The sequence below is a fragment of the Plectropomus leopardus genome, chromosome 11, assembly GCF_026936395.1.
Source record: "Plectropomus leopardus strain MGB_pleo_1.0 chromosome 11, ASM2693639v1, whole genome shotgun sequence".
Classification (NCBI taxonomy): Eukaryota; Metazoa; Chordata; class Actinopteri; order Perciformes; family Serranidae; genus Plectropomus; species Plectropomus leopardus.
In genome coordinates, this window is record NC_142186.1 from 15,939,276 (window position 1) to 15,961,431 (window position 22,156).

Consider the following 22,156-nt stretch of genomic DNA (forward strand, 5'->3'; position numbering starts at 1 on the left):
CCATGGTAAAAAAAATGTGTAGAAAGTGCTAATGTCAGTCACATGCTAACATGGCCTGGAGGCTCACTGCTTCCTGAAACAGTATCGCTCACCTTCCCCTCCTCCAACTTCCCCTAACTGTTACTCACTTCAGCATGACTCTACACCAGCTGTAACTGGACTTCTGTGTCTCAAAAAAATGATTTTTATTTCATTTTAAATCCACTCCTTCAGTAGAAATGATGACATACGGCAAAACAGAAATCTGGTAGATTTTAGCTCACTGGTCAGTAATTATGAGCCATGCACATACATACTGTACCAAGCATACATTTTTCACACATAAACATATTACAGAAGAATGTGTGTGCACACATCTCACATACTTCAGACCAAAGCATGTGCTTTTCCACAGAAAGTATGATCATATGAAATAAAGTGACACATGAGGCACAAATTGAATCTCATTAGACAGCTTAATGTTTTTCAGCCATTATCCCTGTGTTTCTGCAGTCACACACACATGTACATACACTCCAATCCAAAGTGCTTAAAAGGCTTGCGCTGGATTGACATCTTCCAAACAAACCTGAGAGCACAACAACACACTGTTAAGTCAGTGTGTTCTTGATGACTCACTTGTGGTCAGTAGTGCTTCAGCCTAATCTGATAAGACAGAGGAAGTGAAGTGAGAGAGACCTTTTTATCCTCCTGTTCTGAACAATTCCACAATCTCTCAGTGGAAATCCTGATGTGACCTACAGGGCAACTTCTTTTTTAATACCTTATCATCTGTAGTTTCATATAAGAGGCCAACACCTTTTATTATATCTGCCTGGCTTCAGAAATGCACACCACAAACTTTGGTACCATCTACTGTTTGGACTCCTTATCTTGCCATCGTGTGAGACAAACCATTACTTAAGTTAATGTGAGACACAGGGGTGTGTGTGTGTGTGTGTGTGTGTGTGTGTGTGTGTGTGTGTGTGTGTGTGTGTGTGTGTGTGTGTGTGTGTGTGTGTGTGTGTGTGTGTGTGTGTGTGTGTGTGTGTGTGTGTGTGTGTCTGCCTGCTTTCCTTTTCCTGTTCATTGTGTATCGCATCTGTGAGTACTCATGTCAAGGGGCTCTGCTGCTATAAAGAGACTGTCAAGGACTCCCTGTTTGGATTAGACACATCAAAGGAAAGCTCACAGTTGTACAGACACACGAAGCAGAAAACACACACACACACACACACACACACACACACACACACACACACACACACACACACACACACACACACACACACACACACACACACACACACACACACACACAGCTCAAAGGCACCACTTCATTCAGATCTCCACTACATGATGTGCATGATGATCACTTGCTACAAGCAGCTCATGTTGATCTTCCTCTGTAGTTAATAAGAGGTCATTTGAAGCCCACTGAAACGAAATCAGGCCACTATATAATTTCTGAAGGAATGAATGGAGGGGAGATGGATTTGGGTCATTTTTTGGTGTACCCTGTTTTGAGTTTTTGTACTTTTATCCTTACAAGAAACTAGCTTTAAAGGGACAGTTCACTCCAAAATTGAACATACACGTTTCCTCTTATCCGTAGTGCGCTTTATTAATCTAGATTGTTTTGATGTGAGTTGCAGAGTGTTGGAGATATCAGTCGTAAAGATGTCTGCCTTCCCTCTAATATAATAGAACTAGATGGCACTCAACTTGTGGTACAAAAAAATACATTGCTACATACAGAAACATATTTTAGTGTACTGCTTGGCTCTAAATTGAATAAGTGGGCTCCAGCTTTACTGTTTTCAACACTGCTTCCACATCACAAACTTGCTCATTTTACAGCTAAACGTACACTAAAATATGTTTCACTAAACATTTGAGACAAGAAATAGGCAATGCAGAATCTTCATATTCACATTTGATCAGTGCTGCCTGTTTGGCCACACATGACAAATAGGCGGGTTTCTGTTAACCCTCAAATGGCACAAATTGAAGCTGCAAATATAAATACGCCAGATGAAACACATCAGTTTTGAAAAAACTTCAATGTATCACAAAAAAAAAAGTTTTTACACTCGCATGACATGGTATTTCAGGCGATTTCGAAAAGGCCATATTTCCCAAAACTGCAATGGAAAACCTTTTTTCACTTTTACAGGTCACATGCTGCTATGTGCTTGTCTCTGTAGGAAATGGCTCCCTCGGGCATGATGCAGCAGGTGCTACAAGAGGTGTTTTTGCATCAAGTAACTCTTCAAAAGTTGAGTAGTTCATACTAAAGTGATGAATCCACAATTCCTCTGTGTAATCATGGACTATCACCTCCCAGAAATCCCGCATAACACGTCTATGTCTCCTTCAATTGGAAATAATGACGGCTTGTGCAGTGGCTGCAATAGAAATAAACCTGCTAATGTTTTGAACATGTATTGCCACATTCTTACAATGTTATCTCCAGAGAAGAGGTCACATACCATCACTGTAAACGCAGTTATCTCGCAATTATGTTTTATCGACATTTTCCAAATACGGCTTAAGTTTTGCTAAAATCTGTTATGGAAACCTGCCCAATGACCGGCATGATTAACAGCTGCTCTTTCTGAAAGTGGCCTGTGATTGGTCTAAGTCTCTAAGTCTCTTTCAGAACATCTGAATTACAATATGCCAAAAAATAATGTGGAATTTTTGCCCAATGACACCAAAAATGTAACTGCCTACCCTAGCTTCAAGTTATAATCAATGCGTTAACGTTACAAAATTTTGACCAGGAGGAATTAATCTGTCGGTATTTACATCTTCCACATCCCTTCAACTTCTACATCAATCTACATATGAGATGCATACAGTTGAAATGTCTGCATTGGGTGAAAACCAGGAACACGACTCGGTTAAGTTGCCCTGTCTATAAGTGATGTCATAGATACAACAACAGTCGTAGAGATTTACAAACCACATTAATAAAAGCTAACACATGAACTAAAACTAAAAAACAAATAACTTTTTACACTTCTACTATTTATTGTTACGGGCTGCACAGCGAGGCCCGACACAAACTAGACTCTATTTATGCGTGTATCAGTGTCATCTCACCAGATTTGGGGTTGCAAAGGACAGGTGGACTGCTGCTGAGCGTAGGACTGCTGCTGTAATAACCACTGCTGCCACAGCTGCTGCTCATGCTGCTCCGCCGGACTCCGACCACCAACTTTATCTCTTTAGTGGGACTCACTGAGTCGGACAGAGACAAAGAGACATGGTTAAACTTTTCACAACTGTCCAAAACATTAGTTGTATTAACACTTTATTCCCCTGGGACCTCTGTCTCTATTTAAATACAAATTTTTAGAGGCAAAGTAAACTAGACATTTTTTACCACATTTTTCTGCCTAGCAACACAAATAGCTCTACTCTTATCTTTTAAAACAGATACCATCAAGGACACCATTTAGTGTGAGGTGATAATGTGTGTCAGGAGATAATGCAGGAGGGGTGAATATGTCACTGTGTTTTTGTCATATAAGACAGAATCCCATAAATGGTAAGCCTGTAAATTTTATAGTAAAAACACAGAAAGAAAGCTTTTATAAAGAAATTAAAGGTTTCCTGTCTGTCTTTAACTATACTACATACTATACTATATAGTTTATAATTAGACATGTACATAGTACCGCGTGTACCTGAGAGGAAGCTGTTGTTGCCTCCGTCAGAGTTCTGTTTGCGGAGACAGAATGGGCTGTCGTGACTCTCGGGGATGCTGCGGCCGCGCTCATGAAGAAGTTCGATCAACCGCCGTCGTCGCCTGAAATTCATTCTGAATTGGAAGAGGAGGGGCCCGTCGACAAAGTGGTGCTTGTTGGTGACTGGTGACAAAGGAAAATGGACATTGGAGGAATAAATAAGCCAATTTGTGCCCGAACATTATAATTAGTATAAGGGAATATGGCACGACATTTCGTCTAACTGGTCTAAAATCTTTATCTAAATACCTTTTACCGTCATCATGTAAAGTCACTCATTTTATCTGCAGAAGGTCCAAGGACTTGAAATGTTGTATATTTAAATAAAGTTTATTGCAAGTAACACGACAGTGTATGAACATTTTCCACCTGCGCACCTGTTATTGAAGGTCTGCATGAGCCTCCAATTCTGGCATACTTTGTGCAAGTATCTGCCAGTACAACTATGACATTTTTAGATCACATGAAAATTCACATATTATTCCATAGACAAATGTTGAATGTCTTCAATATGAAACTTTTTTTTCCATACTTCATCTGTGTGAATATTTTGGATATTCAACTTGTTATAAAGCTCATACAAACTACTTGATTGTCGTCTGAGCTATTTTCTTATCACTTTGTATGAAGTTTTTGGGCACATGGAAGTACCTTTCTTTCCTAAGATATAATGCAATATACAGAGTAAACATTAGTTATCTATGCCCAAAGACTACATATAGTATGATAAGAAAAAAATATTTTTCAGCGAAATGGCTTTACAAACTTTGAAAAAAATAACCCTGCAGATTTATGTTTCTCACCTGAACTGAGCTCAGTCGAGCCTGAAACTCTGAGCTCAACTGAGCAGCACTAAACAAACCGAGCACTGAGCTGAGATCACCTGCGCTGAGCAAACATAAACCGACCTCAGAGAGCGTCGACCTCAGCTGAGCTGATAAGACCAGCTGGACTGAGGAGATTCCAGAGTCCAATTTTATCTAAATGAATTCTCTCCTGACAAAATCACGTGTGAATGTTTCAGCCTTGCTTTATGATGTAGAATGAAGAATTTAAATATACGATAAATTTAGAGATTGTCAAGACAGAATTTTTGAAAATGAAAGATAAAAAGTTAAGACTCTCAGGACAAAACACACATGTAACGGGGTGCCTGGTGGCTCAGTGGTTAGAGCAGACACCCCATGTTTAGAGGCTGTGTCCTCGCCGCAGCGGCCGCGGGTTTGATTCTAGCCTCGGCCCTTTGCTGCATGCCATCCCCTCTCTCTCTCCCTCCCTCACACTCATGCTGTCCTATCAATTAAAGGCAAAAACGCCCTAAAAAATAACTTTAAAAAAAACAGCAACACACATATAACAGTCTACAATTTACAAACTAAATTTGCCATCCATGGAACAATTTCATAAAAACACAAATCTATTTGCCTCTTTTTTTGGTTGTTTTGAACTTATTTTAGTAATTTTCCAATTTCCTCTATTTTGGCACGGATTAATGCCTTTGTTTGTTCATGTTCATGTTGTTCATAAGAAGTTCAAAATCTTAGGCTCCAGAAAAGAAACACACACACACACACACACACACACACACACACACACACACACACACACATATACACACTACAATTATTATATCAAAATAAATGTGAAAGTCCATCGAACACTCCGCTACATACATCAGAAACCTGCCTATAACTTAAACCCAACAGCTTGTGCTAAATAAGGAAGACTGCATTCCTCTTGTGCTGTATTTAAACTGGTTTATTTTCATCAGAGGCTGCTGTAATGTCATTTCTAGATGCTTCGTGGGGCCAATTCATACAGAACAAATAATCAAATGTACATCAACTGACTTTACCCCCTAAAAATAACATGACCCATCTGATTTAGTGCTCAATTATCCAACTTTGTCCTCAATAGCAGCAGCTGTTCCTCTCATCCAACCTCCTTCAATAAGATTTGCAGATCCAAAGATCAAACATGGCCCCGACTCTCATTCCACCGCCTCAGTTAACCCTTTGAAACCTGGCTCGACATCACTTTTCTTGTGCTGTGTTCAGATGCCTTTCACAAGTATTTGGACCTTTGGGCTCTGAGTGAGTTGGTTGGATTTCTTTCAGATAAATGGGAAGGAAGAAATTGGCAACTTGACAAGAAATGTCACGTAAATTGACAAAAATTAATAGATTTAACAAATTATTTAAATATAAGCTTTTATTTTTAATCATTTATATATTTATTTATTGTTAATTTGTAGGTAATTTTCTTTTACCTTTTACCAATTTCTTGCTAATTTTTGGGTCATGTCTTCTCAAGTTGCTTATTGGCTTCTAACCATGCTTTTAAAAGGAAATATGTTCCGGGTTCAAAGGGTTAAATGATAAAAAAGACCATAATTTCCAACTTTCCATGATGTAATTAGATTATATTGCACTAGTAAGCAAGAATAACAATTCAAACATGTTAGAAAAAGATATTTCCTCCACATATCCACATTAAAATCAATAATCACTAAATCAGTTGGGGCTGTAGTTGAGCTAGTGGACCATTTATTGACTGGCAGGGTATTTAGCCGACAATATCAACAGCATGCGACAAAGTTAGGTCCTTATCAGGCTTTTTGCTTACAAAGACAAATGCAACATAAAATTGTGCAAAGAGCAAAGAAAGGTTAATATTTTAACATTTTTCTTCACGTATCCATTCCTCCAAAATCTTCCTCTAACCCGACTGCCTCTCAACATAACTCTGGGCGACAATGCACAGTACTTGGACTATTACAAAAGTATAGAAAAATCCAATGAGACAAATTTTGTAAAAACAAAAAATAAAATTGAACCTCTAGGTCCCATTAAAACGGCATCTCTAACAGTTGCAGATTTAGAATTGATCAAGACTTTAAAGGCAGTTTTATTTTACTGTCTGTCCGCCAATTACAGTATCACTGCTATCTTTAACCAACATGTCAGCCACATGCTAATCTAGTGTATTTCCACTGTGAAGTGATTCAGTGAGAGTTTATTTTACCAGCCTTTAGAACAATAAACGAAACACACTGGCTTTGTGGTTAGTTCATATGTCCTTTTGTGGGTGTAAAGCCTTTGTCAACTGAACAAAATCCTTTTATTATATGTGACAAAAGAAAAACACACAATATGGATCAGCCTTTAGAGGAATGTTTTTCTCTCAACACTAATAAACTGACTGAACTACACTGTAAAATTGGACTGCTAGTTTCTCTTACTATTTTTTTTTCTTCAGTTCTTCTAATGCTGGTTTCAACTGATTTACTGTGGGACGATCTTGTGTCAGGAACAGAGTCCGTTCAAGATTTACTATAGAAAGCCTTGCCCAGTATGATTACAGCCTGCTGTTGGCTAACTGCCTTTGGCACAGCGTTACAGCAACTCTAATCTGACCATTTCTGTGATTTATATTCTTAATTTGCTTACAGTATGTACATTATCTGCAAGTTGCAACTTTTACATCCAGGTCCATTTCAAAGCTTCCTCCTTTCTCATCACAGATAGTCAGATGTATCTGGTGACTGTCATTTGCAATGTCAGTTCCAAGTTGGAAATGTTAACTGGAACGCCCCCTGAATTTCCAGCTGGGAAAAAAGGGATCATTACCAACCCCAGTTTCAAAATCCAAGATGGCTGCACCATGCATCAACTGTAGTACACGTTTGTGACGTACTTTCCAGCTCCAACCTTCAACTGTGTAGGTAAATGGATAACAGTAATAATGCACCACAACAGCTACCATATTGTCCCACCGTAAACAATTATAGCACAACACAATGTGGATCCCTCCAGACGTGCCTTCTATACAACATTATGTCTGCGGATGTGTGAGCATGAACTCTGCCAAGCACAGCAGAGAGCACGAATGCAGATTAGCATGTTTAGAATGTGTTTTTAATGAGAATTGAAGGCCTGTAAACACATTATCAATAAAACTTAATTGGTTTAAATAACTTTTATATGAAGATATGAACAGTGCAAAGTCTGCATATCATCCACTGGTAGAGCAGTTATTTCCACAGGGAAGATGACACAATGAGGTCAACAGGAAGCAGATCAGACTCTGTATTACATTAACTGAGTGGAAATTGTATTTTTATGATGTATTGCTCCTTATTGAAATTTACAGTCCGTGCACATCAAAATAGTTCCACATGTCAACTCCCAGCTGTGTTGAATGTTATTCTACCACATGTTCAATGCCTCAACTTAATATGAATTCTTCTATTGTGTATCTATCTCCATAGACCTATCATGCAGTTAAATCTGCACAATAATGTCTATTCAAATAAAAAAAAAAAAAAAACATTGAGCACCACGGCCATGTGACTCCTCTGCAGCAATATACTTCTTAATTTAATCATACAGTGGTATAACCACAGACCACAGCATCAAATCAAATTTCATGTCATGTGGTGATCCTGCAAAACTCATTCAACATCCACGGGCATTGTTAAACAGAATCTCAAATGTAAACTGTCATGGACTCACTGTGCAGTGATGATCATCACACCTAAGAGACAAATATGCACATGCACACAACTACCATCTTAGCTGTGTCAGCAGCATTCACTCAATGTCTAACACTTACACAAAATATCTTTTGAGCAAGAAGACACTAATAGTTTTATGGCTCATATTGTCATGCTACAGCACTCAAACAACGGGCATCGATTACGCCCTTAACTGGATTAATGGCTGCAAACACACATTTTCACCGTGAAGTTACATGTTTCATTACACTGCACACACAGAGAGGAGGCATTAATCCTCTTTTTAATTGCAATTAGAATTCCTTAAGCCCCTGTCAAATTACCCAAAAAAAACTACTTCAGTGATGATGTACAGTGTGAAAAATGCAGCAAATGAATGCAGTAGATCCACCTGTATGTGTTTTCTGACAGCTTTCCGTTTACAATGAACATATATTGTAATGATTTTATTGTTTGTTTTTTAAAGATTATTTTTTTGGCTTTTTATGCCTTTATTATAGCACAGCTATAGAGTGACAGGAAAGGGGGAGAGAGACATGCAGAAAAGGACCACAAGCCAGAATCGAACCTGGGCCATTGCAAAGGACTCTACTCACTAAGCTAGAGGCTGCCCCATAATTTTATTGTAGATATTGTATTTAGATAAACATTTTAGCATTAACTTTTTGAAGAACAGAAATTTGTCTTGTTTGTCCTTTGTAATCAAGTTGTTATTGTTGACTTTTCTATCTTACAACATCAAAATGCTGCTTATATGTTGTGCAATACATTTGTGAAGATCCAGTATTAAACATACTCAACTAAAACATTTTTCTTTGGCTACATTTTGAATAAACAAGTATGTACACATAGTGGTGTTTGTATTTAAACACCTCTTCAGTACCTCTGTCATCAATACTAAGACCATAATCTGAACCAATCACATTAAACAAGTGAATAAATATCAGATATTCTCAGAGATAACGCAATAGCCCTGGTTCCTATTCTGTAGCCAGTAAAACCCATTGACCCCCTGATGCCCGTGACCCATGACATTCAGGTTGCATTTTCCTCATTTTTATTACTCAGTAACATTCAGTAACCCTACTCACTCTGGAGCGTGGACCTGAGAAGGTCAGGTCAGGTCTTTGAGACACGCGACCAGTGAAATGCAATCCAAGCCAGTGTGAGTGGACGAAAACGGCTGCTGAACTTCCAATTTAAATGTCTGCAATTTCCCATGAGAGACTGGGTTAACCTTTTTTTATTGTAAGTGTGACAGATAGAGGATTTTTTGTAAGATTTTCTAAATAGAAAGGTATGACTGTAATCCAGTTCAGATCTATCTTGACATAAGTAGTCAGATGGATCTCCACAGAGTTAAAACTGGTGGTGTAGATTGACCTATTGATCAAGGAAAATACCCACACTGATTTCTATGTGTTATGTGACATCATGTTTACCAAATGTTTTTCATAAATATGTTTTATACTTAAAACAATCAATTATAAGATCATTTTCTGAACAAATTTCACGATCAGAATGGATGGATTTATTAGTTTTGGGATTTATTAGTTTATTTTAGCTTTTGAAATCATGTTAAAATCATATATCTGCTATCATAAAATGCTGTGGTTGGTTTGTTTGTGTTCAAACCACACATGAACTGCTCCTTTTCAAGTGGTCTCAGTTCGGCTATGTAATCAGCACTAGGGTTTGAGAGATTTCACATCAGTCCAAATGATTAGACAAACTGGACTAACTGAGTTTGTTCTAACCGAGTCAAACAAGTTAGGTGCAAAAGCATCCTGTATCTACAAGAGCTATCAGATTGCATGACCCAAAAGAGCACAGAGCCAGGAGAGCAGAATCAGCAGCCATGATGAATCAGCAGAGCTCTCTGACAGGATCATGTTGAGGTGAGACATGACTACTTGTAGAGGCTACTGGCTTTACTGTCAACAAGTGTCACTCACAGATCATCAGTCTGTCTATATTGTCTGTCTGCAACCCAGCTGACACAACAAGAAGTAATACATTTTATAAGTACTTCAGATTGTGTGAATATATTTAATGATTCACAACTTCATCCTAGTTTTGTATATATTAAATAGTTAAAGTAATCCATTCATATCTATTCAGGGATCAACTATTCAATATCATCCATGCAAAGTGAAAACATTGATCAATGTCATTATCTTTAAGATGCGCCTTTATTTTGAAATTCCCAAGGCACGTCTGTGGAAAGCAGCCAAAAAAAGATGATGATGATATTTACTCCTCTCTTGAAAATGTATCAGCACCGTGGAAATATTAGCTACTCTGTTTCAACAATGTGACAATGAAAAACGCGCACGCAGGCTGAAATTCAACCGTGCTTTTACTTTGTGAGTTGCAGTGGCTTAAACAAGCTGTGAGTAAGAAAAAGTATAACACATGTCAATTGTTAAGTTATGAATAAAGGGAAAGTCTGGACTAATTTAAATAATATACAAGTGCTTAAGCTAATAATGAGTGAACGAAAACCTGAACCTTGACAGTTATGAACCAAATTTTATACTTTTGTTGATTGTTCTTGTTGTTAAGTTTTATGTGTGTTAGTAGAGTCAATTTAAAGTACAGTAAACTGTACATAACTGGTTACAATTATTTATGTACTGTATCAAATCGAAATCATATCATGGCAGACTTTGTGGTATCAGTAAATATCACATCGTTAACCAAAGAATCAATGAATATCACATTGTGATGAAACTAGTGATTTACACGCCTAACACTAACTGAATGATGCATGTTGCACACACTAGGAACAGTTCCCACATCTTACTCACCGTGCTGGATGATACCATGCTCAAGGAGCCTCCGTCCCAGCTGCTCTGCCTCCTCCCTGGTTGCCATCTCCCCCTCTTGCAGCAGCCAATCGATGAACTCAGAGGCAACCAGCGCCCGCTCGAATGTCCCGCCCTCCTCCTCCCTGGTTTGTAATAAGTTGTTTTCTGTGTTCATCAGCCTGTGGAGAGAAGACAGCAATGTTTCCTTACTTTAAGCAGTTGGGAATCAAAGAGTGTGATGGAGTATGGTGTTGAATTTAAAAGGCAGTCCAAGCCATGCTTAAATTTAAGCAAACCACTCCACTAATGTCACTCTGAAGTTTTGCTTTTTGTAACTGTAAATAAATTCAGAAATAAAATTAGCAATCAGAATCAAATTAGTTTTTCACCGACAGTGCAGTACTCATGTCTGTACCAGCGAGAGCAATGAGAATATGCCTGAACATTAATTTTGTAGCTCTGGTCGATGTCTCCATAGCAACAGCTGGCAGTGCTCAAGTATTTTAGTGTTTTATACAGTGCATATCTATCTGACGGAAAATAAATGCAAGTTCTCAGAAATGTTGCAACTTTCATCATCAATACCTGTTACATGACCCTATAGTGCTGTTTAATTATCCAAGAGATGCATTCAGTGTCCAGTAAAACTGCAGATATTGTAAAAAGCAAAGTTTTGGTTAGATGGAGGGAAGTTTTCCGCAGTTCACTCATACATTATGTCTATATTGACAATCAGGGGAGATTTGGTTAAGCATTCATAAAGGTAGTTATATTCACTGCCGTTTCATTTAGAGATGTGTGCAATTCTGAATAGTCTTTATGCAAGGATTATATGAAGCGAATGGTGTGATCTCTTGTGGATGACACTAGATGACACATACACACTCAAGCAAACAAAATCAGACACAAGTACACACATGCACAGAAGACAATTGCTGACTCTCTCCCTCTAAACACACACTCACACCCGTCACTCACACCCAAAGTATAAGTACCCACAGTATAAATCAGCCAGTCAGTGGTTATAAGGAACAATAAGCTTTCTGTGGCACACCTGGACTTGTGAAAACATGTGCCCATAACGAGCTGTAGCTACCATCAGAGACACAGAGATATTAAACTTTCCACGTCTTTGTTGGCTGGGTTTTGCTGGCAGTAATTACTTTCCCACACTCTGGTTTAGTGGCTATCAATCATTCACTAAACTGTCAACAACAAACCAAACAGTTTAATACAGACAGGCAGATTTCATTTATGGACGTAATAGCAACTTGGAGACTCATAGAAATGCTCAGAACATTTAATTAATTGAAAAGTTGTCAGATAAAGATACTGAATAATTGCATCCTATAGTCGACGGCGCATAATCACCAGATCCAAGCCAACATGGAAATTGGTCCTGGCCAAGAAGTAGTCTGGGACATAACTGCGTTTAACACTTTAGTTTCTGAGCTGATAAAACAAACTAAATATAATATGTTATTAGTCAGCTTCAGAGATGCTGGTGGGCAGATTATGTTACTCTTTGACAGAACCAGGGTAGCCATTTTCCTGTCTTTACGCTAAGTTAACTGGCTGCAGGGTTTAGCTACATGTTTACCATACCGACATGAGAGTTGTATTGATCAAAGTTTCTGCAGCAAAGCAAATGAGCCTGTTTCTGTCTGACATGGACAAGCCATCGGTATGGCTATTGTTTAGGGAAGACAATTTAGCATCTTGCAGAACATTAATGGCTAAACCTCCACAGAGAGCAGCTCCAGAAAAACAGCTTTCACTTTAGTTAAATGAGGATCCAAATATGTGAAATTACCTGAATGAAACCTTGCAGCCGGTAAAAAGCCTCCACTCTTTCATTCTTTCTGCCAGCACCATGCACTAAGCGTGCTTCAATTAACAGTGACTGTTGATCCAAAGCTGCAGGTCCACATTGCAAGACAAGAAATACATTGTCATTACATTGTAAAAGTCACGGCACTGTGTTTCTCAAAGTTCAACCCTGGGTTGAATTAAAAGAGAACTACAGTTTGAATGCTTTTACGAAAATCCTGTGAGGTGCACACCCAGGACTGCATAAGTCCTTCTCTCATGTAAAGTCAACACACTGCAGAACACATAACTTTGTTTAGATGTCAAATTTTGATAGATTAGGAGCATCTGGGGGACAACAGCCCACATATGACCCACATTAGAAGCCAAAATCATAATGCAACTGTTAAAGGAATGGGACATTATGTTCTTTGAGACGTGGCTGTGTAAACAAAGCCATTTAATCTATTTAAACATGTTAAGTCGACAGATCATGTTATGTTAGCTCACAGGGACTGACTCAAAGTACTGTACTCAAAGTAAAGCGCAGTGCTTCCAATGATAACATCTTAGGTATTATATAGCATATTATGCAATCCGTGAGACTGTATATACAGTATGTAAAGGATTATGATAACTTAAAGTGGGCTGAGGCAAGCTGCCATGACCTGAATATGCACTCAGCACAGCTGTTCACCCAGCGTACCTAACTCCGCTGGAGTGGTGCCCACTGAGACGTGGGTGTAGGACCACCAGGCTTTTACCTGCTCTCAGATTTGGTCTTGCATGAAGGTGGGACACTAATGACTCTCAAGGGCCATGCAACAACAAAATACAGCTTTAAGGGTCATTAAAGGGACATGTGAGAGCACTATACAGTAAGCAAGTCACAGGGTCGCAGGCAGGAAAACATTTTATGGAAAAAGCTTCAATCTAAAAAAAACTAACAACTGATAAACAATAGATTATAAAAAAACATCAGACCTGGAATCATTAGACCCGAAGGTTGATATGGAGGAAAGTAAATGTGTTTTTTCTTAACCATTATTTAATTATTATTTAATGCTGAACCTAAGTAATTTTGAAACACAGCTTATTTCTAAGTAGAGCTGAAGTGAAGAAAATCAAGATGTAATAGCCTTCTTCTAATTTAATTCTAGATTGCTGCATTTGCTTAATAAGAGAGGCCCACAGCTCAGTATATTGAACATTACTCATAAAACAAAGCTTAGACTTAGATGATCACTTTCTATTAGCAAGTTAGATTTTTATATATGAAATGAGATGGTACAAGTCTGCATCATTATAAAGTGCATTTATCCTTGTTTAGTTTAAATTGCTTGTGGGTCTGGTCTAAGGAGTTATCTGGAGACATTACAAATACAAGAAAAGCAAGAACCCTAAATTAGAAACAGGAGCAAATTTGTTGCCATTTCCCACATAACCATTATCTCAGAATGTTTGTATATGCAAACACATTTTCCCACTTTATGACCCCATTTCAGCTGCATTTTGGCCACTTAACAGCTGAATGACTGCCTTCACATGGAATCAGACAGATGGACAAAACCTTCTGGATGGCACGTAGAAAACAAACCAACAGTCTGACAAACAGGCAGGATGTTAAAATGAAACATGTATGATGGCAATATACTACATAAAATTAATTTGTGTTTATTGCTTTATATAACTTTTCTAGTAATGTCAAGATAGCCTGCGTGTCCTCCTTATGTGAGGGACCAATGTAACATCTGTCACAGAGGATGGCAAAAAGTTCTAATAATTTAACTTTGAACAGCAATGCCATCTACCATTACCATTGGAGGTATTGTATCAAAAAGCAGGGTTTCCAGCAGATTCATTTATTTGTGGCAGACCACCACAATATAAACATCTGCTGCCACAAAAAAAATATACACAGATACAGATATTTAGTCACTGCATCACTTTCTCAGTGCTGAGGATACTGTTGTCACCACTGTGTTGTCCCTGCCGAACAACAGGCGCAGTGAAAGTGAAACGTAACCATTCATTGTACTGGTCTTACAATATGCATTCACTTACTCTACACTCTGCTTCTCCTTTCCTTCAATGAACTGATCAGCTCTGACTGGATCAACTAATCCATTATCCGTGCTGCGATTCAAACTGCTGATGAAGGATAAAAAATAACTCAAGATGAGTTTTGCCTGCGCTGCAACCTACAACAATGTCCAAATTTAGAGAGATGGCACAGGATGACGCGAAAACATATCAAGAGTCTCTGACAAAACACTGGTATTCTCTGTCTGGTTTACCTAATTTTATCATCTTGCTCTTGTCCAATGACATGATATCTGGTGTGCTGTCTACCGTCTACCAGTTTCCATGTAAACACACTATTACTGTATGCGTCTGTGTTACACAAACAGTTTGACATCGACCTTTCTCATGTCAAGCTGTTTTATTTGTACAGCTTTTAATCTCGGTAACAGTCTCCAAAGGCCACAGTGACCTTTTGGAACAGCAAATATTTGATATCATTGCTTACTGTACTTTCAGTATAGATTAGCATTTTTTTTTAGATAATCCAGCCTTGTTAAAAGATGAAATGTTCAAATGCCATTAAGTTAAACATCCTTTGTTAATAACCCTGTGTGTTGGACCTGATTTAATAACCAAAGACATTCCAAATTGCCGTTAATGGTAGAGGCAGTTAAACTTGCAAAATGGTTCTTTAAAAGACTGCTGTGTCCTGGCACACAGGCATTGAGACAATGATTAGTATGCCAGTATTAACAGTATTCTGTTTTGTTTTTTGTTTTTCTGGTGTTTCACAACTGATGTCCCGAATGGACTGGAAAAAACAGGTTAGTAAACAGGAGAAAGCAGCATGAAGGACGGTGACAATGTTACTATGGTTGCCTCTTTTGTATATCTGTCATTTATCCAGTCTTTTTTTTAAACTCAGTGCAGACTAATTTGGAACAATTTTCTAGCACTGCTTGGAAAAAGACATATGGTATTTTGTGTTGGCGTGTCATTTCATTGCACCAGTAAAGGGGCTAAAAGTAGCACATCCACCCAGGTGTCATGTTTCCATCACTACCGATCAGAGCCAATATGTACCTATTATTACTGCAGTCATTGTACCTGGGTGTGAATGCTGATTGTAACCTTTCCCATTAAATTTAAAAAGTCAGACAGTAGCAGATGTTAGTGGGTTGTTTTGGTTTTTTTAATGCAGGTGAAAGGGCTTAACACCAAAAATTGAGAATGCAAATTTTAAATCACATTAAATTTCAAATTCAACAGAAGTAGGCTAGAAAAGTAGGTTTTCGACAAGGTTGCTGGTTTGATATCTACACTGACAGGATAAATCTGGATGTGGAAGTGAAGGAGCAAAGCTTGAATCCTCTAAATGCTACAACTGAGTGACCTTCAGCACCATACATAACTCGTAGTTTCCCCAGTGAGGCTGACTAAAAATAATCATTCTCACTAAATCTAACCCAGAAAAGTATTTTGAAATGATTCATTCAAAAGGTCATTTTCCTTACAATTATTTAATATGAACATGACTAAATCATAAAAAATGATGCCATTAAACCACAATCTACAGTACACACAGACATTTAAATATGACAAATGAACGAGTTAAAAGGTCGGTAAAACATTGTCCTGTCTGACACACCTCAACTGTTTCCCTGCAGTTTGTTTATTTGAGTGTGTGTGTGTGTGTGTGCTGATTTGACAATTGACATCACCAGAAATCAATGTGTGGAGGCCTCTTCATTTTTCCAATGGAAAAAACTAGATGTGAATCTGGCTGTAGGGAAGGGTGACATACTGTATGTTTACCATGTTCAATATCTTATTTTAGACTGTTAGTATGGCAGCATTTGCAATTAGCAAACTAAACACAAACTACAGCTAAAGATAATGAGACATGTCTTTAGTTTTTAAAGTATTTTGTCACAAACATGCTTAACAAATCTAAATTTTGACCTGATGATGCTGTTAGAGGAAAGTTCAGGGGATCTCTAAAGTTATTACAATTCATCCTGTGGGAGACATGAACCTGTGTACCACATTTAATGGCAATCATCCAGCTTATAATGCTGCGATATTTCTTTATGGACCAAAGTGGAGGACTGACCTACATCACTGTCCCTTGAGCTGCTCGACAAGCTAAATTGAGATTTTAGGTATGCACCAAGATTGGATTGGATGATGATGAAAATTGAGGCAGTCTCTGTTTGTGTATATGTAGAAAAGTTTTGATGCTGCCATCAAACCTGATGAAGGTCTGTGAGAACGAAACGTTGTTCATTTTTTACATTCAATAAACATGTGGGACATGTGCAGGAGTTTCTCTCTTTGTTTATAGACTGCTCCCTCCTCCCACACACCTGTCACATATTCAGGTGTGCACAGATTCTCTTTAGCATTTTCAAGGTTTGCACCGAGATACAATGAAGCCAGAGAAATCGGTGCCTTTGGTGAATTTCAGGAATGAGTCAAGAAAATCAGTATTTATGTAATAAATAAATAAAATTTGACACTGATGACTCAACAAAACTTATGTCAGAAAGCACAAAAATAAAAAAGGTAGGTAGTGAATGGTTCTGCTCTGCTGTGTGCATATGCTGAGGTAGAGCTCTAATATTCTGACACCCAGTGAAACATTTGATTTATTTGATTTAGAAGCACCAAAATTTGGTTGCCTCTTTCCAAACCTCTGACCAAAGATGCAAAGCTTATATTTGCACTCAGGCACAAGAGAAGGTGAGGTGATTTATTTCTTTTATGTCGCAGGACTGATACTTGTGCCATAAGTGTAATCATGAAGCAACTCTAGTTTGCAAGCACCAGAGCAAGCTCAAGGGGTGTCTGAGTGTGTGTGTGTGTGTGTGTGTGTGTGTGTGTGTGTGTGTGTGTGTGTGTGTGTGTGTGTGTGTGTGTGTGTGTGTGTGTGTGTGCGCGTGCGCGTGCGTCCGTGTGTTTGTGTCCTGGGCCGCACCGTGGCGATTACATAAACACATAGCTTTGAGAGCTGAGACGACAGATGTCTCCCCTTGGACTATTTCTTCCTCTTATGCAACTGCTGTGTGTGTGCGTATGTGTGTGTGCGTATGTGCGTGTGCGTATGTGCGTGTGCGTATGTGCGTGTGCGTTGTCTCAGAAACAGGCATGAAAAATAGGTCTCTGTTTATAATAGTGAAATTGTGTGTGTGTTAAGAGAGGCACAGAAATATTGTTTACTCATGTAACAAAGAGATAGTAGGATGTGTGGGAGAGGGAAGGGGAGTCAAGCTGTGTGTATGTGTGTGTGTGTGTGTGTGTGTGTGTGTGTGTGTGTGTGTGTGTGTGTGTGTGTGTGTGTGTGTGTGTCTATGTGTGTGTGTCTATGTGCTTGAGGCCAAAACTGTAGGGATGCCACCAAGAGGTGAAACACAGGAAGACTTTGGGGTTACTATAGAAACAATTAGTCTCACTATTGGAACAACAGCATCATGGGTACAAAACTGATGACAAACATAAACAGTCCCATTAGTGGTGTCCTCTGCCCTCCTCTAAATTCAGCCTGTCTCTGGACAAATGCTATGAGTCATCTCTTGTCAAGAAGCTTCCAATATCTTCTCATTTTCCAATCCCTGCAGGCTTTCACTGTGGTTAAAAACCAGTTAAGCTCAATACTGTGCCCCCTGATCTAATTTAATGAAATTTACCAGCAAAACAAACTTTCTAAACGTTAATGGGGGCGGCATTTCTGACACTCTTAATCAGCCTGCTGTGGGGAACTCTCATACAAAGAAGCAAAGAGGAAGGCAGGAAATACAATGCATGGCATGTGCTATTGTTTTCAAGTGGCCATGAAGTTTAAAAAACATTATCTGATTATGAAGCGATAGTTCACTGTCCATCATATCAACGAGCTTCACCAGAACCATCTTTGAGGAGGTAGGCCTCATGTCTTAAAAACAATCAGTATTTGTATCAGAGCATCCCATTAGGTAACTTGGCTCTGTTTAAATGTAACAGAATCTGCCTTGCAATACATCCAGGCCAAGAAATAGTATAACACATATGCAACCCTCTGAAATATTCCTTTTCAGCTTCATGCTAAAATGGTGCAAGAGATAATCAATCAGAAATGCTAAGAGATGCCCAAAAAGAGCCTGGGGAAATCTCTGTCATTTCTTTCAGTCACTCTCAAAGCTCTATGAAATAACTGTATATAAAGACAGAAAATGCATCTCTTCCCACTGTATTAAAACAAAGTCAAAATATCCAAAATATGGACGCTGCCATCTTGCCCTGGTAACATCACTAAAAGCCGGACTCTGTGCAGAAGCAACTGGAGAGTGTAGCCGCGGGATTGAGTTTCCGCCTATACACTCATCCGCCCCAATCACGAGTCATTTATAGCTGTCAATCATGATGTCACACCCGCTTTTTATGGCATGACAAAAGTAATTAAAAACAAACTTATCACAAAAACGAACACTTGAGTATGATAACAACTACCTTAAATGACAGAAACCATCTTTGGGTAAAATATATATCATATCTTAGATGTTTTATTTTGGCCCATGTCCAATCCACTAACATGCAGGGAGCGAGGTTTATGACCTATACTGCAGCCAGCCACCAAGGGACGACTGCAATGTTTTGGCTTCACTTTTGGGGAGCTGTCATTTTGTCCATCTTTATATAGCCCACAGTCTCTGGCTCCTCTACGAATAACACGACTGAGTGGTTGTGTTTGCGTTTCATGATGTGTTTCTGTGTGTTCTTACTTCTCATAGATCCTCTGCCCCCTCATGAAGACTTTGGCTTCACTGTCCAACGGAAACGTGCCGTCATCTTTCCGGAAGCGGTAAAACAGCTTCAGGTCTTTGAACTCTCGGTGCTCATCACACACTGGAAACACACACACACACACATACACATACACACACACACACACACATACATACATGGAGGTTTAGTTTTAAGGTTACAACCAGTAAGTGTGGATGTAAATAACGATGGTGGAAAAAAGTGCAAGAGTCACAGAATGGGATCATGGGAATTTTGATTGTGTTTGTATACAGCAGTCGGTTAAAATCTAAGCATCATTAAATCATTAATCTACAGCTGGGATGAGTTAATATTGAATTGGCTCAGTGAAAATTTAACTAAAGACAATGAGTTAGCCCTCTGTCTCTGTTTTCCACGTCTGGTTAAATGTGAAACAGGTAGTGAGACGCTATGTTGAAGCCAAATTGGCTGAAAGACTCAGAGAATCATCTATTAAGAGGCACAGATCGTTCCCAGAAAATGTCAAGAAACAAAGAGAGAGAGAGAGAGAGAGAGAGAGCGCGAGAGAGAGAGAGAGAGAGAGAGACCCTCGCCATTATGGAAAATGGAAACTACAACAGAAGTGCATACAGTATAAAACTAACCGTCCACACTATGTACATGTACACGTACACACACACACACACAGCTTGGCCTTACCGTGGTGAATGATGCTCTGGTCTAATAGTTTCTGCATGATCTTGATGGCCGTGTCTCGGTCCGATGCCTCCTTGTGTTCGATCAACCAATCGATGAGCTCCTTGGCCACGAAGCAATTTGGATAAGTTCGCAGGTGGTGCCGCCGATCCTTAATCACCTTTCCTTCATGGAGCCGCAGCCTGGAAGGCAGCGAACAAGCCACAGAAAAAAAAAAGAGATCAGAATCAGAAATATTTTATTGATCCCTGGGGAAACTGTGATTTATTACAGCTGCTGATATAAAGCATACAGAGCTATAAAAAACAAAGTAGAAATAACAGTATAAAAATAAGCATGTAAAGTAAAAAAAAAAGGAAATAAAAATTAAAAAATATGTGCGTTACGGTACAGTAGCTAACACTAGTATGTAAAATATTAATAATTTAAATATGTATAATGCTCTGCATTTATACAGTGTGAAACATATGAAAAATATATGAATGTGCATTGTACTACATCGGATACAATAAAATTAAAGGTTAAGTTTCATAAATATAAAATTATGCATAATGTTACAATGTTCAACACAATACATACATCAATAGAAAAAAAATGATGCTAAACTTTTGATTTATTAGCAAAAGACCGTGCCCATTTGAAATGTCAATAATAGCAACATTACCTCCTGAAAGTTAAAAGACGAGAGTAACGACAAATGTAAAAGGTGGCTGAGTTTAATCTATGTGAGCTGCATATTATAAATAAGTTTAAAATATGTTTTCTAGTAGTAGAAAACTTGATTTAAACTCAACATTTCTACAAGGTCAGATCTATGTTTATAAAATTAGAGCAAAGCACTCTGCTGGGCTCGAAGTGAAGGCATGGGGTTCTGGAGGTTTTATAACGTGACTATATTGCGTGATGACATGACAATATTCTCATACTTCTATAGATGGCCTAGATGCTGGTTTCACATCATCAAGGTGACCTCCTCCTGACCTTGATTATTGTGAAACAGCCCACCACAGCCTGAGCCAAGCTTCCTGCGGCGAGCCAGCTCCACTCCGTGCTGTGTTTGTGTGCAGCTGGCCAGCATCACTCCGGATTAGCAGTGACAGCCCTGGTCCAAGCCTGCCCAGTAAGACCCACACACACTGTTCTGGGCAAACAACCTCAGCTGAACAAGTTACAGATTTCACTTCCAACCAAACAGCGCATCCTCCTCTCCTCCTCTGTTCAGCCTCAGTCTAATCTACCCATAGATCATTTCACATGATGCTGGAAGCAAAATCATCCATCTGCTGTTTCCTTATGGAAGGCTCAGGTGCCAGACTTTATGTTGTGGCAGGTGTTAGATTTGGGCAATTGGACATGTATATTAACTATCGACGACTGGCTGAGTACATCGCCTGTTGTTGTTTTTTTGGGATGTGTGATTTTTCTCTTAATTTTATTTTGCTGATTTAGTGATTTGCCTCGATCAGCTCTACAAAACCAGAGTTGGTGATTGTTGGAACAATGGAAAGGCTGCCAAAGACAGTTGTTTCTGTAAGTTTGAATTGTGTTTACGGTGATTTTACAATTATGTTATGTTAGTCTTAGTTCAGTTATAGAAAGAAACTTGAACTCAGAAGGTATTCAGTTGTATATTTCTGTTTAAGACGATAGAAAAATAAGAGCATGTGAAACGTAGCAAATTGGCTATTTAAACACACTTTCACATACTGTACATCTGTGTGATCATATCAGCCATTGGAAACGTCTGGGCTGACATATCAGCCAACTCTAGTAGGCGCGTATAACAGTGCATATGATATCTTAAG

General features: G+C 38.7%; 1 protein-coding gene across 2 annotated transcripts in view; it reads right to left on the minus strand.

Moving 5' to 3' along the window:
* deptor (DEP domain containing MTOR-interacting protein) overlaps window positions 1–22,156 on the minus strand; it is a 37,920-nt gene that overhangs the window by 12,269 nt on the left and 3,495 nt on the right. For both annotated transcript variants that reach the window (XM_042490745.2, XM_042490744.2), the window contains exons 3-7: window positions 20,355–20,533; window positions 19,652–19,775; window positions 11,061–11,239; window positions 3,675–3,857; window positions 3,088–3,225 (exon numbers count right to left, since the gene is read on the minus strand). In XM_042490745.2, the coding sequence (XP_042346679.2) occupies window positions 3,088–3,225; window positions 3,675–3,857; window positions 11,061–11,239; window positions 19,652–19,775; window positions 20,355–20,533 (803 nt within the window). The remainder of the gene's footprint in view (window positions 1–3,087; window positions 3,226–3,674; window positions 3,858–11,060; window positions 11,240–19,651; window positions 19,776–20,354; window positions 20,534–22,156) is intronic.